Source organism: Alexandromys fortis, unplaced genomic scaffold (genome assembly GCF_014885135.2).
Source record: "Alexandromys fortis isolate MF-2015 unplaced genomic scaffold, M_Fortis_MF-2015_v1.1 scaffold_48, whole genome shotgun sequence".
NCBI lineage: Eukaryota > Metazoa > Chordata > Mammalia > Rodentia > Cricetidae > Alexandromys > Alexandromys fortis.
Genome location: NW_026067947.1, coordinates 1,249,615 through 1,272,608, shown reverse-complemented (window position 1 = coordinate 1,272,608; position 22,994 = coordinate 1,249,615). Strand labels below are relative to the sequence as shown.

The window sequence follows — 22,994 nt, the reverse complement described above, 5'->3', positions numbered from 1 at the left end:
GCAGAGGGTGGGCAGGGATGTGAGTCTCTCTTTGGCCCTGAAGTTACACCATCCTAATTCAAGTTCAAGAAAGTCACAGAATCTCAACTCATTTGCGTTTCTTACAGTTTTGCTTTTCTGCTTCTTGATCAAATAAGCAGGCTGTTTCTGCCTACTGTAGCCAACTTTTAAAAAAACAGGCCACAGATGAATACCTTCTCTCTCTCTCTCTCTCTCTCTCTCTCTCTCTCTCTCTCTCTCTCTCTCTGTGTGTGTGTGTGTGTGTGTGAGGCCAGTGAAGAAAGAAGCCTTAGGGTGCCATAAAATAAAATAACTAGTGTTGTGAAGGGTAGAAGAAACCATAAAATAAAAAGTTAAAATGTTAGGGCCAGTGACATGGCTGAGCAAGCAAAGGTACTTGCCCTAAAAGCCTGATGACCTGAGTTTAACCCCCAGAACCCATGTAAAAGTGGGAGAACCAAGTCTACAAAATTTCCCACCAACCACGACATGCACTGTGGTGGCCTGAACACCACACACACACACACACACACACACACACACACAAATACACACACAGGAACAGCAAAGATATTAATCTTTTCAAGTTAAATGTGTGCTCCTTTGTGTAGGGTTCCTCAAGCGCTGGTATTTGGGACCAGGTTGTCTTTGGCTGGCTGTAAAGTGCTAAGAGGCATTCCTGGCCTCACCCACTGCTGCCAGCGCCCCCACCCCAAGCTCTGATAACCAAAACTCCCCATCCACGTCTCTCAGTCCCCCACCATGGACAGCAGGCTTTCCCTCACTCCTTGCTCCTGTCCCAGCTTTTTTACTTCTCAGCTATGTAGCTCTTGGTAGAAACAAAACACGTCTTGCTAATCTGGCACGAGGGTCTGTTGAATCATCACATGTTAACGGTGAGGGAGGCTTGCAACGCATGTTAGGTGTTTGTGGGTTTTAAGCCACAGACTCTGCCTCCATGTGCTGAGTAGGTAAAACAGTCATTAGGTGATATACAGCCTTTCTCTGCGGAAGATTTGAGGCTGTCTGGCTTGGGTCTGACCCAGGCCTCTCTGCTTGGGGTGGAGGGCCTTAGCATTTGTCTTAATTAGTCACCAAACCCAGCTGGCCTCTCCCCGTCAGACATGCCTCCCCTGCTTTGCTTCCCAGACAGATCCTTGCAAAACCTTAGCCTCTGCTTGCCCTCCGGAGGTTGAGAGCACCCTGCTTTGAAGACACAAGCACTGAATAAACAGACCTTGGGGATGCTCACTCCTGTCCCCTCTCGGGTCACAGCAAGGTCCTTACACTTCTCACACAAGCCCTTCTAGAGAGTTTGGAAAACTCAGTCTCCTTTGAGAAGAAGAGCAAGAGGGCAGGCTCCTACAGGCTCAGCTGATGTCCTGTCTGGCTCCCCTCGCCCGTCTGGAAATGCAGGAAGGAGGAAGAGGAAGAGTGTACTTTTGGCCCTAAGCACATAGGAGAAGCAGAGAAAGCTTCTCTTGGGAATTTTCCAAGACTGCTGCCCTCACAGAGATGAAAGAGGGCACACTGGACTCCCTTCTGTACTAGGGCTGTGCAGCAATTGAGAGAAAGACTTGGAGACCAAGATATGGGTTTACATTTCAGCCCAGCCTCAGCTTGCATGGTGAAGGTGCCTGGCTGCACTGAAGGGTCGTTACCATCAGTAAACAGGGATCAATTGCCCTGTTCAGAATGTAGATCAGGAGCTGATGAGATGCTTCTGAGGCGTGTGCCCACATTGAATTCTGTCTCTCTGTGTGTGTCTGTCTGTCTGTCTTTCTTTGGTGTGTGTGTGTGTCTGTCTGTCTGTCTTTCTCTCTGTTGTGTGGATGTGTGTCTCTGTCTGTCTCTCTCTGGTGTGTGTGTGTGTGTGTGTGTCCCTCTTTCCCTCTCTCTGGCGTGTGTGTGTGTTCACATATGTAGGAGCCTCTGGGTAGGCAGGTATACCTAAAGTGCTTGGCAATGGAGGCTAGAAGACAGAAGTACTCTGCTGAGTGGGCTATCTCCCCAGCCAAAAGGAAGTTCTTAAAGTTATCCACAGCAGCAGGGAGGAACTCGAGTGAGACGCGCTGGTCTGGCTCCACCTCTTGCCAGTCACCTACTTGGTATTGTTCAGAATACAAAGTGATTGAGTAATTCTTGCCCACTTTACCCCTTTAGAAGATTGCCACTCAGGCACAGCCAAGACCTTAGTAAAGCGAGAGAGTATACTCACCTGAGGTGAACATAACATGACTGGCCAGGCAGCCATTGTTTAGCATGTTTTCCCGTCCTGTTTCACATGGAGACCAGCTTTAAGATGATAAGCAGTCAACCAATTTAGAATCCGTCTAGACCACATGAGAAGGTCAGGGGCAGCCTGGCTACACCTTTTATGCACCCCTGCCATACAATTCTATGCCATATGGCATATTCTCAAACTGTGCTTGGCCCATGTCAGATGTTATGGAGTTCTGAAAAGGACGACAGACACTGAGAGCCGGAGTGAGGTCCCGAACTCTGGAGAGAGACCTATGTAGGCCTTGAGATATACACAAGAATACACCCGGCCCCACAGCATTGCTTTGACCTCTATAGATAGATACCATGACGTAAAAATGGCGGCTGCCCAAACATCACTAACTATCCAAAGGAGAGCCCACCCAGACAGCTCCAGTGTGTGTGTGTGTGTGTGTGTGTGTGTGTGTGTACATATGTACATTTGGCGGTCAGAAGTCGACCACAGAAATCGTTCTTCAAGTGATGTCCATCTCAGTTTTTGAGACAGGGAGTCAACGATCTGAATCTCGCTGCATAGGCAAGGCTGTCTGGCTAGCAAGCCCCAGGAATCCTCCTGTCTGAAATGAGTGCCACCATACCTGGTTTTTTTTTATGAGGGTACCAGGATTTGAACCCAGGTCGTCCTGCCCGCAGGGCAAGCACTTTACCTACTGAACCATCTTCCCGCTTGTCCTTTTCCATCTGCCATCTTGCTATCTGACCGGCAGGCCGTCTCCCTCTGACTGCCGGCTATCTTCCCATGGCGTTGAGATGTCACGTTCTAGAATCCCTAATGAGGGATAATATAAACCATGAGGAAGTGAGAACATGTTGGGGGAGGGGGCAGGAAAAATAAGGACTGGAACTCCCCCAAGCATATGTTCTTCCCAAAAAGTTATCTTATGTCATGCTTGTGGTTTGTCTCCAGAGAGACACCACTTCCAAGAGTGGCTTGGTTCTAGAGCTGAACATTTAGCCTGGCCATCAGATTCACAGAATCCTGGGGGAACCCCTCATACTAAACCCACAGAAAAGAAACACTATATTTTATGAAAAGGCCTGAATCAATAGTTGTAATATTTATTAGTCTAAAGAGTCATTGTCCCTGAAGACCATCTTTTCATACACCCCTAGACCTGAAGTTGTCACAGCGATCCCTTTGACAGAATGGCGGATTCAGAGAGCCAGTAACTGGATGCAGGGCTAACCAGGGAAGAATGTCAGAGACTAGTGAGAAATCGGATAGGGACTTGTTCTCTGGAAGTAGGATTCGGCCAGGGGCCCGGGCATCAGAGATGAGTCCGGTATCTGGTATGACGGGATCTGTTTACAGCTGGAAGAACTACAGATCGATTTGGTGCTGGGCCACCAACAAGGTGGGGCCTTCAGTTCTCAAAACCTGGCACCAGAACTGTTCAGGTTGATATGTCTTCTGCCTGGAATGGTCTTCCTGCCACTGCCACCTGCTGACCTCATACATTCTTTAAGACTCAGCTCAAATGCCCCCTCTCCTGTGACGCATAGGAGATGGATTTCATTTTGGCAGCACGCTCCCTCTTACTTATCCGCTGAGTTAATTGCATCCCTCTTTTCGGCCCCCATGACACGGCGTTCACAGTGGGTTTCATTGAGAAGGTTGCTATAGGAAAGAATGACATCGCATTTGTTTGGGACTAGGACGTCTATTCAGCTCAGTTTATCATGGCTCCACTACTTCCTAGCTCTGGCTGAGAGATGAGAGCATTGCATCTCGGTTCTTCAGCCTTCTCCTTTACAGGATGGGTTCAGAATTTGCTTCCTACTGGATCTAGTTTTACTGATGAGGGGGAAGAAATGACGTCTGTAGAAGAACACTGTATATTGCTGTATATTGCTGCTAGCGCTTAGTTCGGTTCTTTGGCAGCCAACAAACAGCTTCCAATTGCAGCTAACATAGAAAGAAAAACCATTGCAGGAAAATGACCCTAACGAAGCCTCAGAGGAGACAGCGTTTGGTGGGACTCTGGAGAGCAGGAACCAGAGGACAGTGGCATGCATTAGGACGCTGCCAATCGGACAAGTAAGATCCAGGTGCCTTTATCTGTAGGTTGTTCTACCAGTGTTAAATTCCACCGTGAAAAGATTGTCCTGGTCACATGCCTCTACGCTGCACTCCCCTGTCCTCCTAGGGTGGTTAGTCTGTTGCTCAGTCTCACCCATTCCTATCCAGCCAGCAGCCTTCTGGTCTTGCATATGTGATTCCCACTGCCAATCAATGCGGTGTTATTGACTCAGACACAGAATTTAAGGAGAAAGTGGTAGAGGCGGAGGGAAAATCTGAATGAGAATTGGATTTTAAAGAGACTGAAGGAATTACTATGAACTCAGTGTGAAAATCCATTGCACTTGTGATCTTAGTACAATGCTGTTCTCTGAGAGGTGCTCCCTGAAACAATTCAGAGTGGCCATCTCCCTGGATAATAATAATAATCAGCACGCTGTGCTGTGGCCATGCATGCTGCCTTTCCCTTTTGATATATGATCTTTGAAGGAAAGGCTATGTCCTTCTATGAGAATGGTGTGATACAGTTGAATATTCTTTGAGCAAAACGGGTTGTCACTCAGTCATCGATTCTATAAACAGATTTGAACATTTGTATTTGGCATTTGCTTTCTCTAATTCTCTTCAACCTAAAATGGAAATAAAACAATATGGAGATTTCTTGCATGGTGTCCGGCTAGATAAATGGTTACTATTCTCATTACCAATACTGTCATTATTGTCCCTAATTACCCCATCATCTTTCTCAATGTCTGGTGCCAGTCAGGTATTCAATGTTTGATAAATGAATAATTTCTAGTTATATGTTATATGTACACCCATGATTAGTTTGATTGACTGAGGGTCTGTTGACAATGCATGAGCTGTGGTCATTGCTGTACTCTCAACAATTTGAAAAATTAATTTTTTTGGACAGCAGATATCTATTGAATACAGAATGGAGGCCTAAAGGAGGAATAGAAGTATAGAATGAAAAACAGACTTAGGGCTCTATTGGTGTGACTTGGGGACTCTGAGCTAAGAGATCCTTGCCCTGGGAGAGCTTCTCCCTTCTCGACAGCTCCAACATTATACCTTAGTCTAAGATCTGCTAACTGTTGCCCACAGATGCTGACTTTGCTCTTTTGAAGACATAGAGAAAACATGTGTCCATGCATGTTAATGCGCTAATGATTGCATGTCTTGTTTCTCTTTGTGTGTATTAACATAACTGATAGCCACCGTTGCTGAGGGCTTAGCTTTCGGTACACATGCTGACTCGGCGCCTTGGAGAGATGGCCAGAAAGAGGAACTGGTTAATAGCCTTCTCAGCAGAGTCTAAGGATCCCGAGTCAGGCCTAGCCTGTTCTGTGAGCAGAGCTCTGAAGTTCCACGGCTGCATCTGTGAACAGATGAAAGCAACCTTGAGATTGTGACCGTTAAATGGAAGAGTGCATGGGAGCCCCGGGCACACCTCAGCACACAGCAGGAGCCCAGTCAACAGCCAGAATCCTGATGCTGCCCCTTAGGCTCTTACTGGAAACCGCCTTGGGTTATATTCACAGATAGAGTCAGAGACTTAAAAGAAATGCAAAAGAGCCTGGTGTGGTGGCACAAGCAAGCCTTTGTGCCAGTCTCCAGAGGCAGAGGCAGGCAGATCTCTGTGAGTTCCAGGCCAGCCTGGTCTACATAGTAAGTTGCATGCCAACCAGGGATACAGAGTGTTTCAAAACAAAGCAAACAAACATAAAAAAGGAAAGTGACTGAAACAGAGGACCCCCACCGCCTGGCGGGATGAGATAGAGACAGCTGTTTATTTCAGGACCCCAGCAGCAGCCAGCCTCTGGCTTCCCTCTCCCTGATAGCCACCACCACAAAGACTGGGCCCCTCTCTTCAAGTCCTGCCGTTTGCTCTCCACTCTGTGTCCCTTTTCACTTCCTGTGGTTTCTGTTTTCTGCCTCTCTCAGCCTCCCAGGAGACCGTCTTATCCTGCCTCTCCCACTCTCCAGGAGACTGTGTGATTAGTGTGACCATTTCCATACAAAGAGAAGGCTCTGTTGGGTAGCACCTCCCTCTCTTCTAGACCTCTTCACTGAGCCTTCTTCCTCTGAGCCTTGACCAGGATAAAACCAACTAAAGCAATGGAAGGACCCAAAATATCACGAATGTTGTCTTGGTAAAGGTCAAATTCCGAGACTGTTTATCACACTGGCCTTAGAAGGCTCTGTTTAACTGGGGCATTTGTATCTCCTGGATTTATTCTTTTGCTCAGCAGAATCTTGTGTCCTCTTGATCTTCAGATATAGTTCAAATTTCATCACACCCTTCAAGCCTGTTTAACAAAGTAAGGTTTGGCTGAGCCTCGACAGCTAGAATTTACTGTATGTGGACCTTGTACCGGGCATCTCATTTTCTGTGTCTCAGTCCCAGGCGAGCCCTTTCAGGGAATTGTCAGGGGCTTCGCCTTATGCACAGGGTCTAGTTTAGACAGCTCACATCACCTTAGCCTTGCTATACAGCCGTGGTTCTCAACCCGTGGGTCATGACCCTTTCACAGGGGTCACCTAAGACTATCTGCATATCCGATATTCACGTTACGATTTATAGCCAAGTTACAGTTATGAAGTAGAAACAAAAGTAATTTTATGGTTAGGGAATCTCCACAACATGAGGAAATGAGGAACTGTATTAAAGGGTTTCAGAATCAGGAAGGCTGAGAACCACTGTTGTATAGGAATTCAGTGAGGACAGGGGAGAGATTTTCTTAGCAATCTTAGATTTTTATTTTAACATTTTCCACTTAGTATCTAATTCCAACTCTCCAGGATTCTAAGTGCACTCATGACACACCTTGAAACACACCAGTAATTTGCCCGAGACCACATACCTAACGAACAACAGAGGTGACTGACGTTCTAGATTTTTTTGTACTCAAAAACCTATTTTCCTGGGACCCCTCGTTTCCTTTCCTGCCTTCGTACTTCTCAAAACCCAAGCTTCCCAGCCTTCATTGATCTCACTTAGCAGTGAGCTAAACCCTCTAAAGTAAAACTATCGCAGGTTTATTCTCCCGCTGGAGCCTCCCTTGACGAGCCAACACACAGAGAGGGCACGCTCCAAACAGTCTTAACACTTCTGTGATGGCCTCTTTGACAGCCTTTTCAGCTGCACTCGTGGTTCACATAGTTCATGAACAATGAAGAAAGCCAGGAAGGAATGGCCAAGCCCCATCATGACTTTGCAGACCTGCAGATACTCATTCCCCTACCATGGCCCTCTTATGTTTTGATTCTCACTGGGTTGAGAGCAAGTTCTTTTTGAGGGCCCAAGCTGCGCGCGTTGTCCTAGGAGAGTGGGCCTCTTGTGTACTCTCCAACAACGATGTTCAAGAACTCAGAAACTCAGAGACTCGGGTTTCCAGGGACTCAGCACAGAGCTCCGGTCCTCACAGGCCAGCTTCGGCTCCATGTGCTGGTGAAAACAGGCTTATACCCTCAGCTTCCCCCACTTCCCACTTCAGAGCTGTCAGAGCTCTTCTGATAAAAAAAAAGATCTCTGGGATCTGCAGGCTCACAAACTGCACAAGGAAAATCTTAAAGAGGGTGTGAGGAGTGAGGCCCAGAAGCCCCTCCTGGTTTGCATGAGAAAAGACCAACACTAAGAGCTATGGGGAGCTTGGCTTCTAGCCAAGGGAAACTCCAGCTCCTCACAGAAAGAGAAGGAGCAGGGCCTAACTGTAACTCTCTGTGAGACAGCAGGGTGAGGTGGGCCTGGAGCCCCCCATCTACTCCAAATGTGAGAACCACTGGGTCAGCATCTTCAGGGTCAGTATGTCCTGCTTGCTCAGTCAGTCCCTGACTCACTTGGCTCTGGGCTCGGTGCTGAAGGTGTCTGAGGTTTTCTGAGCTCCCAGCGCTTCAGAGAAGGAGCCACAAAAAGTGTTTGCAGGTGGACCCATGTTGAGTCTCCCTTTAACTCACATCCTGCACACAGTTACCTTCCGTAGGCAATGCCACGCCCAGGTAGGTGTGCGAGCACTGAGGTGATTGCGATGTAGAAACAAAAGCAGAGCCATAGGGCTCCTTAGCATTGACGTTGAGAAAATGCAACCATACCCAGAGAAGGAAGTTAAGTCTGAAGGAACTAAGTCCTGTGCTGTCTTTCAGGTTCTACATCGAGAGCATATCCTTTCTGAAGGATAAGAACACGGTGGAACTGTTTTTCCTGAACGCAAAGGCCTGTGTACACAAGGTAAGGCGCTTGTTTGTGTTCGCGGAATATTTTCCCAGTGACTTCGACAAGGTCTTGTCGGCCTTTTTACATCCAAACTAAAGAAAGAATGTAGTCTCTCTCAGTGATCCACTCCCCAACTCCCCCTCCCCGGCCCTCTGCTCCCCAACCCACCCCTTCCCAGATCACACTTTCCTAACCCCTTTTCACCTGCTGAAGGGTGACTTGATGGTCACACCTCCGCTTAGTCACTGCTTCAAAGGTAGCAGAAGCTCCACATGGAATGACCGAGAAAGAAAGAAAGAACAATGGGTTGATCGTGGGCAGCCTCTTCATTTTAACATTTACCATAATTCAAAACAAACACAGTCCCAGTTCCTGCTCCACCTGCCAGTCCCTAGTGCCTCTCCCAAGGAAACGGAACTGGCGGCTCAGCACCAGAGGGCTTTCAGCAGATCAGTTCTTTTTACGCATGGGTCAACGGGGGTTGTTCTTGTTCCTTTTATTTCTATCCATCAGGGACAGGTTGCTTTTATAAAATTCAGTAGACATACATTTTAGGGGGGAAAAAAACGATCCAGGTTGAGGTGATGCAGTCAAGTTAAACTGCCTGCCCAAAGTTTGGTTTGTTTGGCTACGCTTTTGAATGTTATGGGTATGGGCCTGGGGGCCTGGGTACTTGTTTGGGTTTTTAAGGCAGCCTTGCAATGCACAGGCTCTTTGTCTTTGTTTACATTTCTTTGTATTGTGTGCGTTGAGGTGTAAGGTTGTACACACCACAGCACAGCACACATATGGAGGTCAGAGGGCAACTTTCAGGTGTGGAGTCTGTTCTTGCCCTTTTTACATGAATCAGGGATAAAACTCAAGGTCCTCAGACTATCCTGAGCCATCTCCCTGGCCCTCATAAACTAGGGCATATGTTTTGTCTACATATGCTGTGTTTAATTACAGGGCTGGGTATAAGTCTGTCACCTTCTTATTTATTTTGAATTTTTTCTGTCTTTTTTTGAATGTGTGTGTGTGTGAGAGAGAGAGAGAGAGAGAGAGAGAGAGAGAGAGAGAGAGAGAGAGAGAGAGAGATTTGTCTATACATGTGTGAGTGATGTCTCATGCCTGCACAGCACATGTGCTAACATCAGAGGACAACCTTGGGTACAGATGCTTCCCTTTCGCCTTGTTTGAGACCATGTTCACTATTCTTTGTCTGCCAGGCATGCTCGCCCTTCAGTCTCCAGGTACTCTCTCCCGTCTTATAGGAGAGTTGGGATTACACACATGACTGTGCCTGAATTTCTGTGAGTTCTGAGGCTCAGTACTTGCATGGCAAAGGATTTACAGTTTCCCCAGACTTTGATTGAGTGTTTTATTATTTCATTTTTACCTCCTTTATTGAATTGACTCTAAGTCTTGGTTTTGCTGTTTTCATAATTGTTTTAATTTACAGTATACATCTCACACAGTGTAAGACCCTCCTATCTCCCAGTGAGGGGTTTTGGCTGCTGTGGACACGCTAGGGACAACGCTACTTTTTGTGAACTTTTGATCACCTTTAAAAGACATAAACACTCTATTATAAAAACATACTTGCCAAGTGGTGGTGGCATAACCTTTAATCCCAGCACTCTGAAGGCAGAGGCAGGCAGATCTCTGTGGGTTCAAGGCCAGCCTGGTCTACAAGAGCTAGTTCCAGGATATGCTCCAAGGCTACAGGGAAACCCTATCTTGAAAAAAACAAACAAACAAAAAAACCATACTTATCAGTGCAGCCCCATTTCTGATTGTCTTCATTCTTTTCTGCCTGACTTAGTTTTTCCTCTTCCTGAAATACACTGGGTAACATTCCCTTCAGTGTGAGAATCTGCTGGCGATTCATTTCCTTAGCTACTTTCTGAAAACGCTGTCCTTTGTCTTCAGGGCATTTTGTTTGCTTCCTTGGTTGGTTGGTTTTTGGGTTTTTTTGTTTTTTGTTTTTTTTTTTTTTTTTTTTTTTTTGAGACAGGGTTTCTCTGTGTAGCCCTGACTGCCCTCACTCACTCTATAGATCAGGCTGGCCTCGAATTCTGAGATCTGCCTACCTCTGCCTCCCGAGTGCTGGGATGAAAGGCATGTGCCACCATCTCCGGTGTGTCTTCAGTTTCGAAAGCTAGTTCATAGGATCTAAAGGTGTGCGTTGGCAGTTTCTCACTTCTATGGTGGCAGAGATTTGTTTGGATTTCTTTTGTGTCACTGCTGAGGAGCCACTGTCACGCCAGTCTCTGTGGTTCAGGGTACAACGTGTCTGTTTTCTCTTGCTGTTTCTTCATGCTTCCAGTTGGGGCAGTTTGACTGTGGCGTACCTTTATACAACTCTTAGTGTTTCTTGTGACTTAAAGTGTGTTGGGCTTTTAGGTTTATGGTTCATATTAAATTTAGAAAGAGGTGTATAGGGGGGGCAGAATATTTGTGTGTGTTTAGGTGTGTCTTGGTCATACATGTGCTGGTGCTAGTGTGTGTGTGTATACACGCTCATGTGGCGATCGGAGGTCAACCTTGGATCTTTCTTTGGGAACCATCTCCCTTGTATTTTGAGACACAGTTCCTCATTAGGACCTAGAACTCACCAATTTGGTTGAGGTGGGTGACCAATAATCTCATTGTGACCTCTTTTTTTAATGTGACTCCAGATATCTAGGTATATAAAATAGGTATAGAGATTATTGATAACAAATCATATGGAATTTTATTTTAAAACATTTTTTGGTATACACATTTTTTAAAGATTAAAGTGAGTTTGCATATTAATGAGATGGATATGTTTGTTTATTTCTACATACAGATCTCTTGGCTGAGTATTAGACACTGCAGGACATAGGGAGTCTCAACATTTTTCATAGTCGATTAATATTATGATTTTATAAGTGTCAGGACTGAGAGCACTGTTTCACACAGCTATAAAATGCAAACGGCAGAAGTGTGCTTCGGGGCCATAGGGGAAATTGTCGGAAGTTGGTCTTAATCCCAAGTACAGATCCACTGAACTACTTTTGATGAAACTCAAGCCAGCAACTCATATAGCGGCTCTTAAAATCAAGTGTCTAACACAATGCAAAGACACACTAATTTGATACTTCCATACTGAGGAACCATGATAGGGAAATATTAGAAGGCTTTGTTCTTCATAATGAAATTATTCTATTTCAGTAAGAGGAGACAAGTTTGCACACAGTAAAAACACTGCAGTTCCCAGTGCTCCCTTGTCAACTGTGGGTTATCAACTTTGAGGCATTGTTAGCTGGTGTGTAGTTATGTAAGGTGTGCACAGCACAAAGTGTGCATGTCGTGTGTCCAGAACGGAGCCTGCAGTGATGCGGGGTGACATCACACAGGCGAGCGCCTCCTGAAACATCAGCTTTCTTACGGATGCGATTCTGAACCAGGCTTTGGTTGTGGCACATTTAGAAAACTTTTACTGTTGTCAGATTTTTTTTTTCAGACCACATATTCAGTCACGTTACCCCACACGGTGTTGGGTTTATAACCTCAGGAGCAGGTTTAGGCCATCCGAAGTGATTCTGAGGCTTAAGTTATTTGGGGTATTTTGTTTCGTTTTGTTTGGGTCTTTTGTTGTTGTCTGTTTTGCCGGTGTGTGCATGTGTATGTCCATGTAGGGTGGTGGTGGGGGCTGTGTGTGTGGGTGTATGTGTGTGTGTGGTGTGCTCTTACGTAGTTTCTGTTGCTGCATCTTCAGTTCCACACTTCTTTTACAACCTAACCTCCATTAAGCACACCTGCTGTGTTCGAGTGTTTATTGTTAAAAGGACTTTTTAGAAACATGTTTTACAGGTCATATGTGACGACTTAACTTTGGACTGTATAAACTGTAATTGTAATAACTGTTTTCATATCCTTGACTGCTTAGTCTCATAGATGCCTCAGTTCTGGGTGGCTTTAATTGATTTCATTTTCTGACCATGTTTGCCAGCCTGCTAATGAATGGTTGCATATTAAATGTTCATAGCTTTAAAGAAATTTAAATTTTTTTATTGATTTTTATTGAGCTCTACATTTCTCTCTATTCCCCTCCCTGTCTCTCCCCTCCCCTCCAGCCCTTTCCAAGGTCTCCATGCTCCCAATTTACTCAGGAGATCTTGTCTTTTTCTACTTCTCATGTAGATTAGACCTATCTATGTCTCTCTTAGGGTCCTCATTGTTTTCTAGGTTCTCTGGGATTGTGATTTGTGGGCTAGTGTTCTTTGCTTTATGTTTAAAAACCACTTATGAGTGAGTACATGTGATAATTGTCTTTCTGGGTCTGGATTACCTCACTCAAAATGATGTTTTCTAGCTCCATTCATTTGCCTGCAAAATTCAAGATGTTATTTTTTTCTGCTGTGTAGTACTCCATTGTGTAAATGTACCACATTTTCCTTATCCATTCTTCAGTCGAGGAACATTTAGGTTGTTTCCAGGTTCTGGCTATGACAAACAATGCTGCTATGAACATAGTTGAGCACATGTTCTTGTGACACGATTGAGCATCCTTTGGATATATACCCAAAAGTGGTATTACTGGGTCTTGAGGAAGGTTGTTTCCTAATTTTCTGAGAAATCACCATACTGACATCCAAAGGGGCTGTACAAGCTTGCACTCCCACCAGCAATGCAGGAGTGTTTCCTTTTCCCCACAACCTCTCCAGCATAAGTTATCATCAGTGTTTTTGATCTTGGCCATTCTTATAGGTGTAAGATGGAATCTCAGAGTTTTCAGAGAGGCTAGAATACATGCTGTAAGTTTAGAAACAGGATCTCACTCTATATAGCCCAGACTCATCTCAAAGGCACAGCAATCTACCTTCCTCGGTCTCCCAAATGCTGAGATCACAAACATGTGTCACCATGCCCAGGTAGAATTTTACTGTTTTTAGAAAACATTATACTGACTGTTATATATGTATGTATGTGTTGACTGAATTTTCTGTCCTGCCCGGTTCCACAATCATTAAGTCCCAAAGAAATCACACAGAGGTCTACATTAGTTATAAACTGATTGGCCCATTAGCTCAGGCTTCTTATTAACTCTTATAACTTATATTAGCCCATTATTCTTATCTGTGTTAGCCACATGGCTCAGTACCTTTTACAGCGAGGCAGTTACATCTTGCTTCTTCTGTGGTCGGGTCAGGACTGCAGAGGAATGGGCTTCCTCCTTCCCAGAATTCTCCTGTTCTCATTGACCCACCTCTACTTTCTGTCTGGTTGTCCCACATATACTTCCTGCCTGGCTACTGGCCAATCAATGTTTACTTAAAATATAATTGACAGAATACAGACCATGGTCCCACACTATGTATGTGAGGCTATTGTCCAGATAATTGTTTTTTTAAATCAAGTGATAGAAATTTAGAGTGGATATTGTCTACTTTATTAGCATGCAGGCCCCTACCAGTCAAAAGGGAAGTTACAGAATGAAGTGAATGTTCACAGAATGGAGAAGCTGTCTGTCAGTCCAGCTTGAAGTAATTTCTTAAAGTGTCTGATTATTTAAGGACATTTGACATAAAGAACATCCACCAACCATGGCGATAGAAGTAAGTGAGTTAAGTGAGTGTTATGAACACCTAGCCCCAGCTGAGGGTCACGTGTAGGCGGCTTTAGTGAGTGGCAAAGGTGAGTCAGTGGTGTTGACAGCTCTTGTGAATCGGAGCTCGCTGCTAAATCTAAGCGCGAGCCGGCTCCCCTCCGCAGTGTATAGGAGGGAATGTGCTCAGCCACTCTCCCACCCCCACACAGACATCGTGGCCAGAGAGCTTCCCTTAGCTGGTTGTTTTTCCCTTCCGCAGAGGACACAATGAGCCAGAAGAGAGAGTTCTGATTTGCAAATACAAAGTCACACTGTTGACATACATCATTTGAAAAAATATGGCTCTAAGATTTAATACAGTAGCTGGAGCTCTGCATGCTGATATAAAAATCGGTTTAGAGTCACAAGATTCAGCTTCAGTAATATGTCATTTGAAATGCTGGGTAGCTCACTGTAGTTTTGTAAATATCATTGCCTTTATGCATTGTGAATATGCCATCGGTGACCTTTAACTGTGTTGAAAGAAATACCTCATTTCTGGAGTATCCAGGAGAGTCTGCGAACGAGATAAGGATTTTTCATTCTTGTTTACCGGGAAGCATAGTCACGTATGCACAATTGAACACAGCTTGGGCATTTGGTGATGGATTGTAACTATTCAGTAACTAAATACAAAGAGTTAGTGGTCAACAGTTCTTACTTCCTTAGCAGTCAAGAAAGGACAAAGGTGGCCGGGCGGTGGTGGCTCATGCCTTTAATCCTAGCACTCAGGAGGCAGAAGCACATGGATCTTTGTGAAGTTGAGGCCAGCCTGGTCTACAGAGCTAGTTCTAGGACAGCTAGGGCTGATGAACAGAGAAACTTTGTCATGAAAAAAGGAAAAAAGAAGAAAGAAAGAAAGAAAGAAAGAAAGGAAGAAAGGAAGGAAGGAAGGGAAAAAAGAAAGAAAGAAAGAAAGAAAGAAAGAAAGAAAGAAAGAAAGAAAGAAAAGAAAAGAAAAGAAAAGAAAAGGAAGGAAGAACAAAGGTGACCAGATATGTTGGTATGTGCCTGTTACCATAGTACTTGGGACAAGGAAGCTTGAGGCTCAAGAGTTTAAAACTTGCCTCTGATCCATCCTGAGTTCAAGGCCAGACTGGGCTACGTGAAACTTTATCTCAGAAAAGATATAGACAAAAACGTAGAATTTTCCAGAGGGAAAAGATATATGACAGTATCTAGCCATGTACTTTTACCATAACCTACACTTTGTTGGGATTATTGATAACAGTTAGCTATGCTGTAGTCAGTGTTAATTATAGTCTGCTCTTCAGTTTGACTTGGCAGAGTTGCTTTGAGATTTTACTTTTAAGAATGAGTGATCTCCTTAAGGTAGATATGGTGGCTCACGCCTACACTCGCAGCTCTTTGGGAGGCTGAGATGCTGGGTAGAGGATCAGCATGGGTTGATGCAGGGCGGAGTCTGGGCTACAGAGTGAGTTCCAGGTCAGCTTGGGATAGCGTGAGACCTTGACTTGAACGTCAACAAATAAGAATGTCTGAAGTTCATTCCCTTCCCATGAGCAAAGAGCCCCTTCAGTGCTCAGGCCCTCAGGTGCTCAGAGCATGTCCTTGAATTAGATCCACACAGGAGCTCCTGAAGGAACCTTTGGATGCTGTCTGAGGCACAGACCAGACTTTAATGTCATGGGACTAGTAAGCAAGAAGTGTTCTTGGACTTAGGCCAGGGACAGACCTGGCCCTTAAAAGTGTCTTCAATCACTGATCGTGAGAAATCAAGCTGTCCTTAGTAGCTTGGGACTCAGAGGTATAGTCCCCATTGCTTACAGAGTAGAGTATAGCACAGCAGCCACTAAGCAGGAGACAGTTGTGATTCGAGCCGCACTTTCTGTGTGTATTCATTTTTCTAGTTCTCACGCTGCCCCCATTAGGTAAGATCTCTTATCGATCCCAGATAACATGAGGGGATACCGAAGTATGGAAGTTACGTAATGTACACAATGTCACGTGGTTAGTGGTTGAGCAGTAAGAAGACAGAATTTGTGCATTTAGCTACTCTACGTTTGCTTCTTTGTTTCATTTAATATTTGTGTGTGTGTGTGCTTGCGTGTGTGTATAGTGGGTGTGCCAATAGTGTATGTGTGGAGATCAGAGTTCCTTTTCTCCTTCCACTGTGGGTTCCAGGAATTGAACCCAGATCACAAGATTTGCACAGCAAGTGCCTTTGCCTGATGAACCATCTTGCCAGCCCATATCCTGCCTCTCGATGGAGAATCACCTACCCCATGAGAGTCACGTGACATCTTTAGTTTGGGCTTTCTCTTTCCCTTAATACCAAACTTTGTATATGCTGATGTTCTTAGACCAGGGAGGTTCATAAGATACTTCTGTTCATTACGTACAAGATGGTTTCCATGGACAGGGCTTGGGGAGAAAGTTCCCTCCCCCGAGAAGAACCATCAGAAGTGCATTAGCCCTTGTGTTGAACAGAGCCGCCAAGGCAGTGAGAAACTGCCCTTACTGATCAACCAACCCTAGGAGAGCCGGGCACCTGTCTGAGTCATCATTCAAGTGGGATCCCTTGAACCTGTTTAGCTCCCCTGGTGAGAACTCGGCCAGCACACCTCACCTTCGAAAAACAGCCACCTGTGCCAGCTGGGGATGGTGTGGAAATGCTGAAACTGACAGGGAAGGACTGTGGGAGTTGCCAGTGTGCCAGCTGTGGGCCACAGGCAGAAACCAAAGGTAACAGGACTGCATGCACATCCTCCCAGGCTGTGATGCCTGCAGGCTTTCTTGACAATGTTTGAAATGCAGTGATCAACCAGAATTTTTCTCAAGTACCCCTTTGTAATCATCAATGACCTGAACTCAGGCCTGGCAAATGATGATAGCATTGGCTGTCCTTTCTCTTTCTGTGTGAATAAAATGCACTGAGCCAAGGTCCTTCTCTCTCTGTAAACAACAAAAACAGACCGAAAATAAGAACGAGCAAGCCCATGGGTTGTTCTCTGGCAGTAACCAGATATGACAATGTCTTCACTCCAAAGAATCGGAAGAACAGGAATTTGCTATTGTTTATGCGTTGAGTGCCACCTGAAAATCCAGGCCTTAAAGCTTTGTCCCCAGGATGCCACAGCTCTGAGAAGTGGTGGAAACCTTAAGTGGTGGCATCTAGTAGGAAGCCCTTAGGTCATCGGAGGCGCGTTGTTGATTGGGATACAAGACCCCAGTAACCTCATCTCTTACTTTACTTCTTGGCCAAGAAGTGAATGATTTTGATCCATCTCGCTATTTTCCTGCGAGCTTCATCAGTGGTTTAACCATTTGTGGCCTGAAACCTTCAAAACCGTGAGCCAAAATAAACCTTTTCTGTCTCTATACCTATGTATGTATGTATGCTTGTTTGTTTGTATGTATGTATGTATCTGTCTGTCTACCTATCTACCTGTCCATCCATCTATATTTGTATGTGTGTGTGCACATGTGTGTGTGATTATAGAGCCCAGAAGTCAAATGTGGGTGTTATTTCTCTGCCACCCATCTTCCTTGTTTGTTGAGACAGGGTTTCTTAGAGGTCTTGGGTTGACCAAGTAGACTAGGATGGCTGATTAGTGAGCCTCAGGAGTCTGTCTCTGACTCCCCAGTGCTCGTAGGTACATGCCATCACACTCAGTTTTTTTATGTGAATGCTGGGGTTTGAACTTGAATCTCTATGCTTGCACTTTTGATGAGCAAACATCCTTTCTACTGAGTGATCTCCTAGCCCCTTTCCTCATTGTAAGCTGAATTTTAGTTTGGGGATGGAAAGCTGGCCAACACCCAGCTCTGTTCTCCCAAGAGCTTATCACATATCAGGCACTGATAGAGCACAGTCGATGATGGTGTATTTATTACTGCTTAAACAAACGAGGAAGTGGAGGCATGAATAGATTAAATAATTTGATAAATAGTAAATAGCCCATTAAAAGTGTGAGACTGGCTCCAGAAATCATATTGTTTATCTTTCAGTTTTCTTTCTAGTAAAACAATTACTGGACTCTGTTAAGAACTGGGCCTCTGACGTGCATTGCCTTATCATTATCGTAGCTATTATTTATACTTCCTACAGCCTAAAAATGCTGTCTTCAGCGGCTTTTGTTCACTTGTATGTCTTACATAGTATTTCTTTACAGTTTCAGGGATCTTGAAGAAACTGAACACGTCTGTGACCCTCCCCCCCCCCCCGCCGTAGTACTCGTTACTCTTTCCTTGAATAATATAAAAAAGAAACTGAAGACATTTTCTTAGTTCTGAAATACAGAATTAGGATTTTGTAATTAACACAAATACACATACACACAAATACTGTATTTCAAGTAAATAGTTTAAAAAATTAAAAAAATTAAAAAAAAAAAAACAAGCAAAACCCTGTCTGGGGGCAGTCAGACGGAACAACAAATAAAAGCTTGCTATGCAAGCTTGGTGACCTGAGTTCAGTCTCTGGAGCCCACATAAAGGTGAAACAAAAGAATCAAATCTATAATTATTTTCTGGCCTCTCAAATGTACGGATGCATACACGCCAGTTTTAGAGTCGATCTCATGAGGGATCAGGAGGTAGTTCAATGGTAGAATACTTACATAGCATGCCTAAGAACATGAGGTCAGATTCCCAACACAATTTTTTTTCAGGCACATATGAGCTTAAGACTGAGTATTGGTCTTGGTGGCACACAGTTATGACCCTAGCACTTGGGAGATAGAGGCAAGAGGAACACAGGAAATTGCAGCCAATCTTACTAGCACAATGAGACCATTTCTCTCAAAAGACACTGGGACTTGGGATATGGCTGCTGGGATAAAGGCACCTGCTGCTAAACCTGAGGACCTCAGTTCTGTCCCCTGCACCCCCATGGTGAAAGGAGAAATTCCTGTTAGATGCCCTCTGACATGATACATGCTTCCACACATACAACACACATGTAAATAAATGTAGTTAAAAAAAAAAAGGCACTCCATGCTGGAAGGCAGAGGGAGGGTGATCTCAGTGAGTTCAAGGCCAGCCTGGTCTACAAAATGAGTTCCATGACAGCCAGGACTACAGAGAGAAATCCTGTCTTAAAAAAGTAAAAATAAGGGGGCTGGAGAGATGGCTCAGAGGTTTACTGACTGCTCTTCCAGAGGTCCTGAGTTCAATTCCCAGCAACCACATGGTGGTTCATAGCCACCTATAATGAGATCTGGTGCTCTCTTCTGGCATGCAAGCATACATGGAAAAAATGTTGTATACACAATAAATAATAAATCTTAAAAAAATAAATAAAATTAAAAATAAAACAAAAGAAAAACAAAAGCACTCAATGTTATACCATTTTCATGGGAATGCCATAGATTCAACCTAGGTGTGTTCTATTTCTTTTCAGACTGCTTTTACTTATTTTTAATTGGCATACACAGTACTGGCTTTACTATGGCATTTTCATACACATTTGTCATTATCCCCTATTTCTATTTTTCTCCTTCCCTCACCTCTGGGCCTTACCCCCATTATTTTCTTTAAATGAAGCATTTTTGAACTCAGTAAGAGATGCTGAGCTACATGTCTTGGCAGTCAGTACCTCCTGCCCCATGGACTTGGTAGGAAGAGACTGTCTGTCAACACAGAGGACGCAGAGGCCCAGCCGGTCAGGCCTCCTGGATACCACAGCACGCTCTTTGCTTTCCTAATAACTACTCACCTCTCTGTACTTTAAATAAATGTGGAAATGCAGGTGAGCCAAACGTTAGTAACCTAATTAAATAAGTAAGTTCCTGCAAGAACAAGCAATGCTGTTTCTTTTTGTCTTTCCTCTTCCCCGGTTTCTCAACCCAGGCTTCACATGGCGTGCTCTTTCATTCACAGACTTGAGGAGCCTGAGCTTGGCATCCCAACCCTCACTTTCACCACTCTCAGGGCAACGGTGTGTTGCACAATGTCCCCAGAATCTCAATGCCATTTGCATTGAAGCGTGTGAATCTGGAGGCCTCTGCGCTCACTTAAAAAGGCTCGCTGGTTATGAAGTTCATCTGGCCACTTGCAGTAAGACGAGGAACCCATCTTTCGAGGGCCCACTGAGTCTGCACAACAACGAGCTTTATTGAAAAATAAATAAGCTGAGCATGGAGGTGCATGCCTTTAATTCCTACACTCAGGAAGCAGAGTCAGACAGATCTCTGAGTTTGAGGCTAACCTGATCTAAAGAGCAAGTTCCAGGACAGTCAAGACTGCACTGAGAAACCTTGTTTTGAAAGACAAAAACCACCACCACAACAAAAACTTGAAGCAAACAAAATGCCTTCTCAAAAAGATGTGAGGTCTCACTGTGTAGCCCGGGCTGGTCTTCAGCTTCTGATCTTCCTGCCTCAGCAGGATGGCCTTGATATCACTACATAGCCTGACCTTGAAGCCCTGGTCCTCTTGGTCTCCACCTTCCAAGAGCTAATGTTATAGGAGTGGGCCACCACGTCTGGTTTAGTGTCCTTCCTTCCTTCCTTCCTTCCTTCCTTCCTTCCTTCCTTCCTTCCTTCCTTCCTGGATTACGTGACACCCTGTCACAAACAAACAACAAACAAAAGCTGTGGAGGGTTAGCTTCCACATCAACAGGACACAAAGCACATTCCTCTCTACCCAGCCCACGACTGTCAGCCGCACAGTTGCAGTTCTTGTCATGGGTCATTCCCAGGAACTCCACAGCCAACACTCCCAATTAGGACAAAGACCTCGCTGAGTTTAGCATTTGACATTTGAGAATGTTTACGAATTTGAATTTGTATACGTGTGCTTCATTCTCAACTCATTTTAAGATTAAGAAGCAATTTGAAGGCTCAGACACAAACACCGAATTGGCAGGCAGGACAGTTGGGTGTGTTTTCCTAACACCCAGCCACCTAAACACCAATGTTTACCAAGCGAAGTCCTAAACCAAACATCAGAGCTGGTTTGAAGAGCAGCCAGTCCACGAGGAACAAAGAAATCTAATGCTGTATTTTAAAGGACTGTGGGAAGGTCTGTAATAAATACTTCACCTTTCCCTGTTTCATGTGGGTTTGTGGCTTTTCCCACTCTGTTTGTCTGACATTGAAAGCTGTGCTTGTTTTAAACGATGTGTGCAGGTGCGCGGTCCCTTCCGAAGCCACGAGTGTGGGAATCAGAGTTCTCATGATAGGAGCCTGTGTGACACCTGCCATTTGGAGCGTAGCCCTTGAGGCCTGTTCCTCTGCACTGTCATTTGTCTCTGCCACCTCCCTGAACTGGTGGAAGGAAATGCAATTGTTGCCTCTTTTCCAAGATAAAATCCTAAAGCCTAGTAATGTGAAGGGGTGGGGCTATAAAGCGGAAGACAAATACCCCCCAGCAATGAGCCAGCAGGTTTTTTTTAAAACAAATATTGAATTATTTCTTTACTGGTATATTGCTGGCCCAAGTAGGAACTCAAATATTTGCTGAATAAATTGGGAAGAGACTCTCAAATCCAGTTCGAGGACCTGTGTTTCATAATATTGTGATCTGACATTGAACTGTTGTAAAACATTTATACTCCATACTGATACTTTGGGGATACCATCATCTCAGAAATGGGCTATAAGAATTTTATTACAACCAGGTATGGTGGCGCCTGCCTTCAGTCCCAGCACACGGAAGGCAGGGGCAGACAGATCAGTGTGAGTTCGAGGCCATCCTCGTCTGCACAGAGTTCTAGGCTCTTTCTTTGTCCATCTATCCTGTCAATCCACCCATCTTGCCTCTCTGTGTCATGTTTTTGTCTGTTAATTTGCTTTGGGAGTTTTTTGTTTTATTTTGGTTTTGGATTTTTGAGACTCTGTCGTTTCTGGCTGGCCCAGAATTATTGATGCTCTCCCGCCTCAGTCTCCCAAGGACTGCGATTACTGGGAAGGGCCACCATGCCTACCTCTGTCCTCTGTTGTTTGAAGGCATCCAGGAAACTGATCATCGTAACCATTTTGCAACACTTCAGAAGCTTAGAAACCCTGGTCAGGGGCTGTGCTCCTATTCTGTTCTTCAGAAACTAAATGAGAGACACCCATGTCATATTAAAGTAGGCAAAGTGAAGACTGTCTCATGGGGGCAGACTACAATGTAGCTTCATTAATAAAGCAAAATATTCTTGTCAGGAAAACACGTCTAATTGGCTACACATGGCATAACTAAATTTGCAAAGAGCATGTAACAATTCCCGCCTTAGAAAAGTAGGGTTTTCTCCTGAAGTCAGTAATTCCTGGGTGGGCACCAGGAAAGATGGTTTTTCGCTCCTTGAAAAAATGGAGCACACTTTGGCTTCAGTCATGACATGGCGGGGGGGGGGGGGGGAGGCAGAGAGGGGCTTGGACTATGCAACCCTGAATCCCAGCTTCACCATTGGCAGGTGGGGGACTAAGCCACAGTGTTCCTCTTCATCATTCTGAGCCTACTTCCTCACCTGTGAAGCAGGGCTGAGATAGACTTGTCCTGGGGAGTCAGCAGATCAGCATGTAGGAAAAGCTCGCAGCGTGGGCAGGAAATACTATGTCATGGTTTCTTTCTTTTTTCCTTTTTTTTTTTAAATGTGTGTGAGTGTTTGTCTGCATGTATGCCTGTGCACCATGTGCATGCAGCGCCCATGGAGGGCAGAAGAGGCAATCTGAGCCCCTGGAACTAAAAAGGCTGTGGACAACCATGTGGATGCTGGGAATTGAACTTGGGTCCTCCAGAAGAGTAGCCTTAACCACCCCTGACCACTGAGTCATCTCTTCAGCCCCAAGCCAAGGTGTATTGTTTTTGTTGTCAACAGCATTCTTCAACACCTAAGAGGACCATACTGTAATATGTTCTCATGGATTTAGCAGTACCTGAGCATATACAACCACAATTTAAGACACTGTTAGTTATATTTTTTGAT

The 22,994-nt window shown here is 44.8% G+C and overlaps 1 protein-coding gene across 4 annotated transcripts in view; it reads left to right on the top strand.

The window, feature by feature from the left end:
* Frmd4b (FERM domain containing 4B) overlaps positions 1–22,994 on the top strand; it is a 316,542-nt gene that overhangs the window by 212,581 nt on the left and 80,967 nt on the right. For all 4 annotated transcript variants that reach the window (XM_050149327.1, XM_050149324.1, XM_050149326.1 and 1 more), the window contains one exon: positions 8,450–8,534. In XM_050149327.1, coding sequence (XP_050005284.1) covers positions 8,450–8,534 — 85 coding nt within the window. The remainder of the gene's footprint in view (positions 1–8,449; positions 8,535–22,994) is intronic.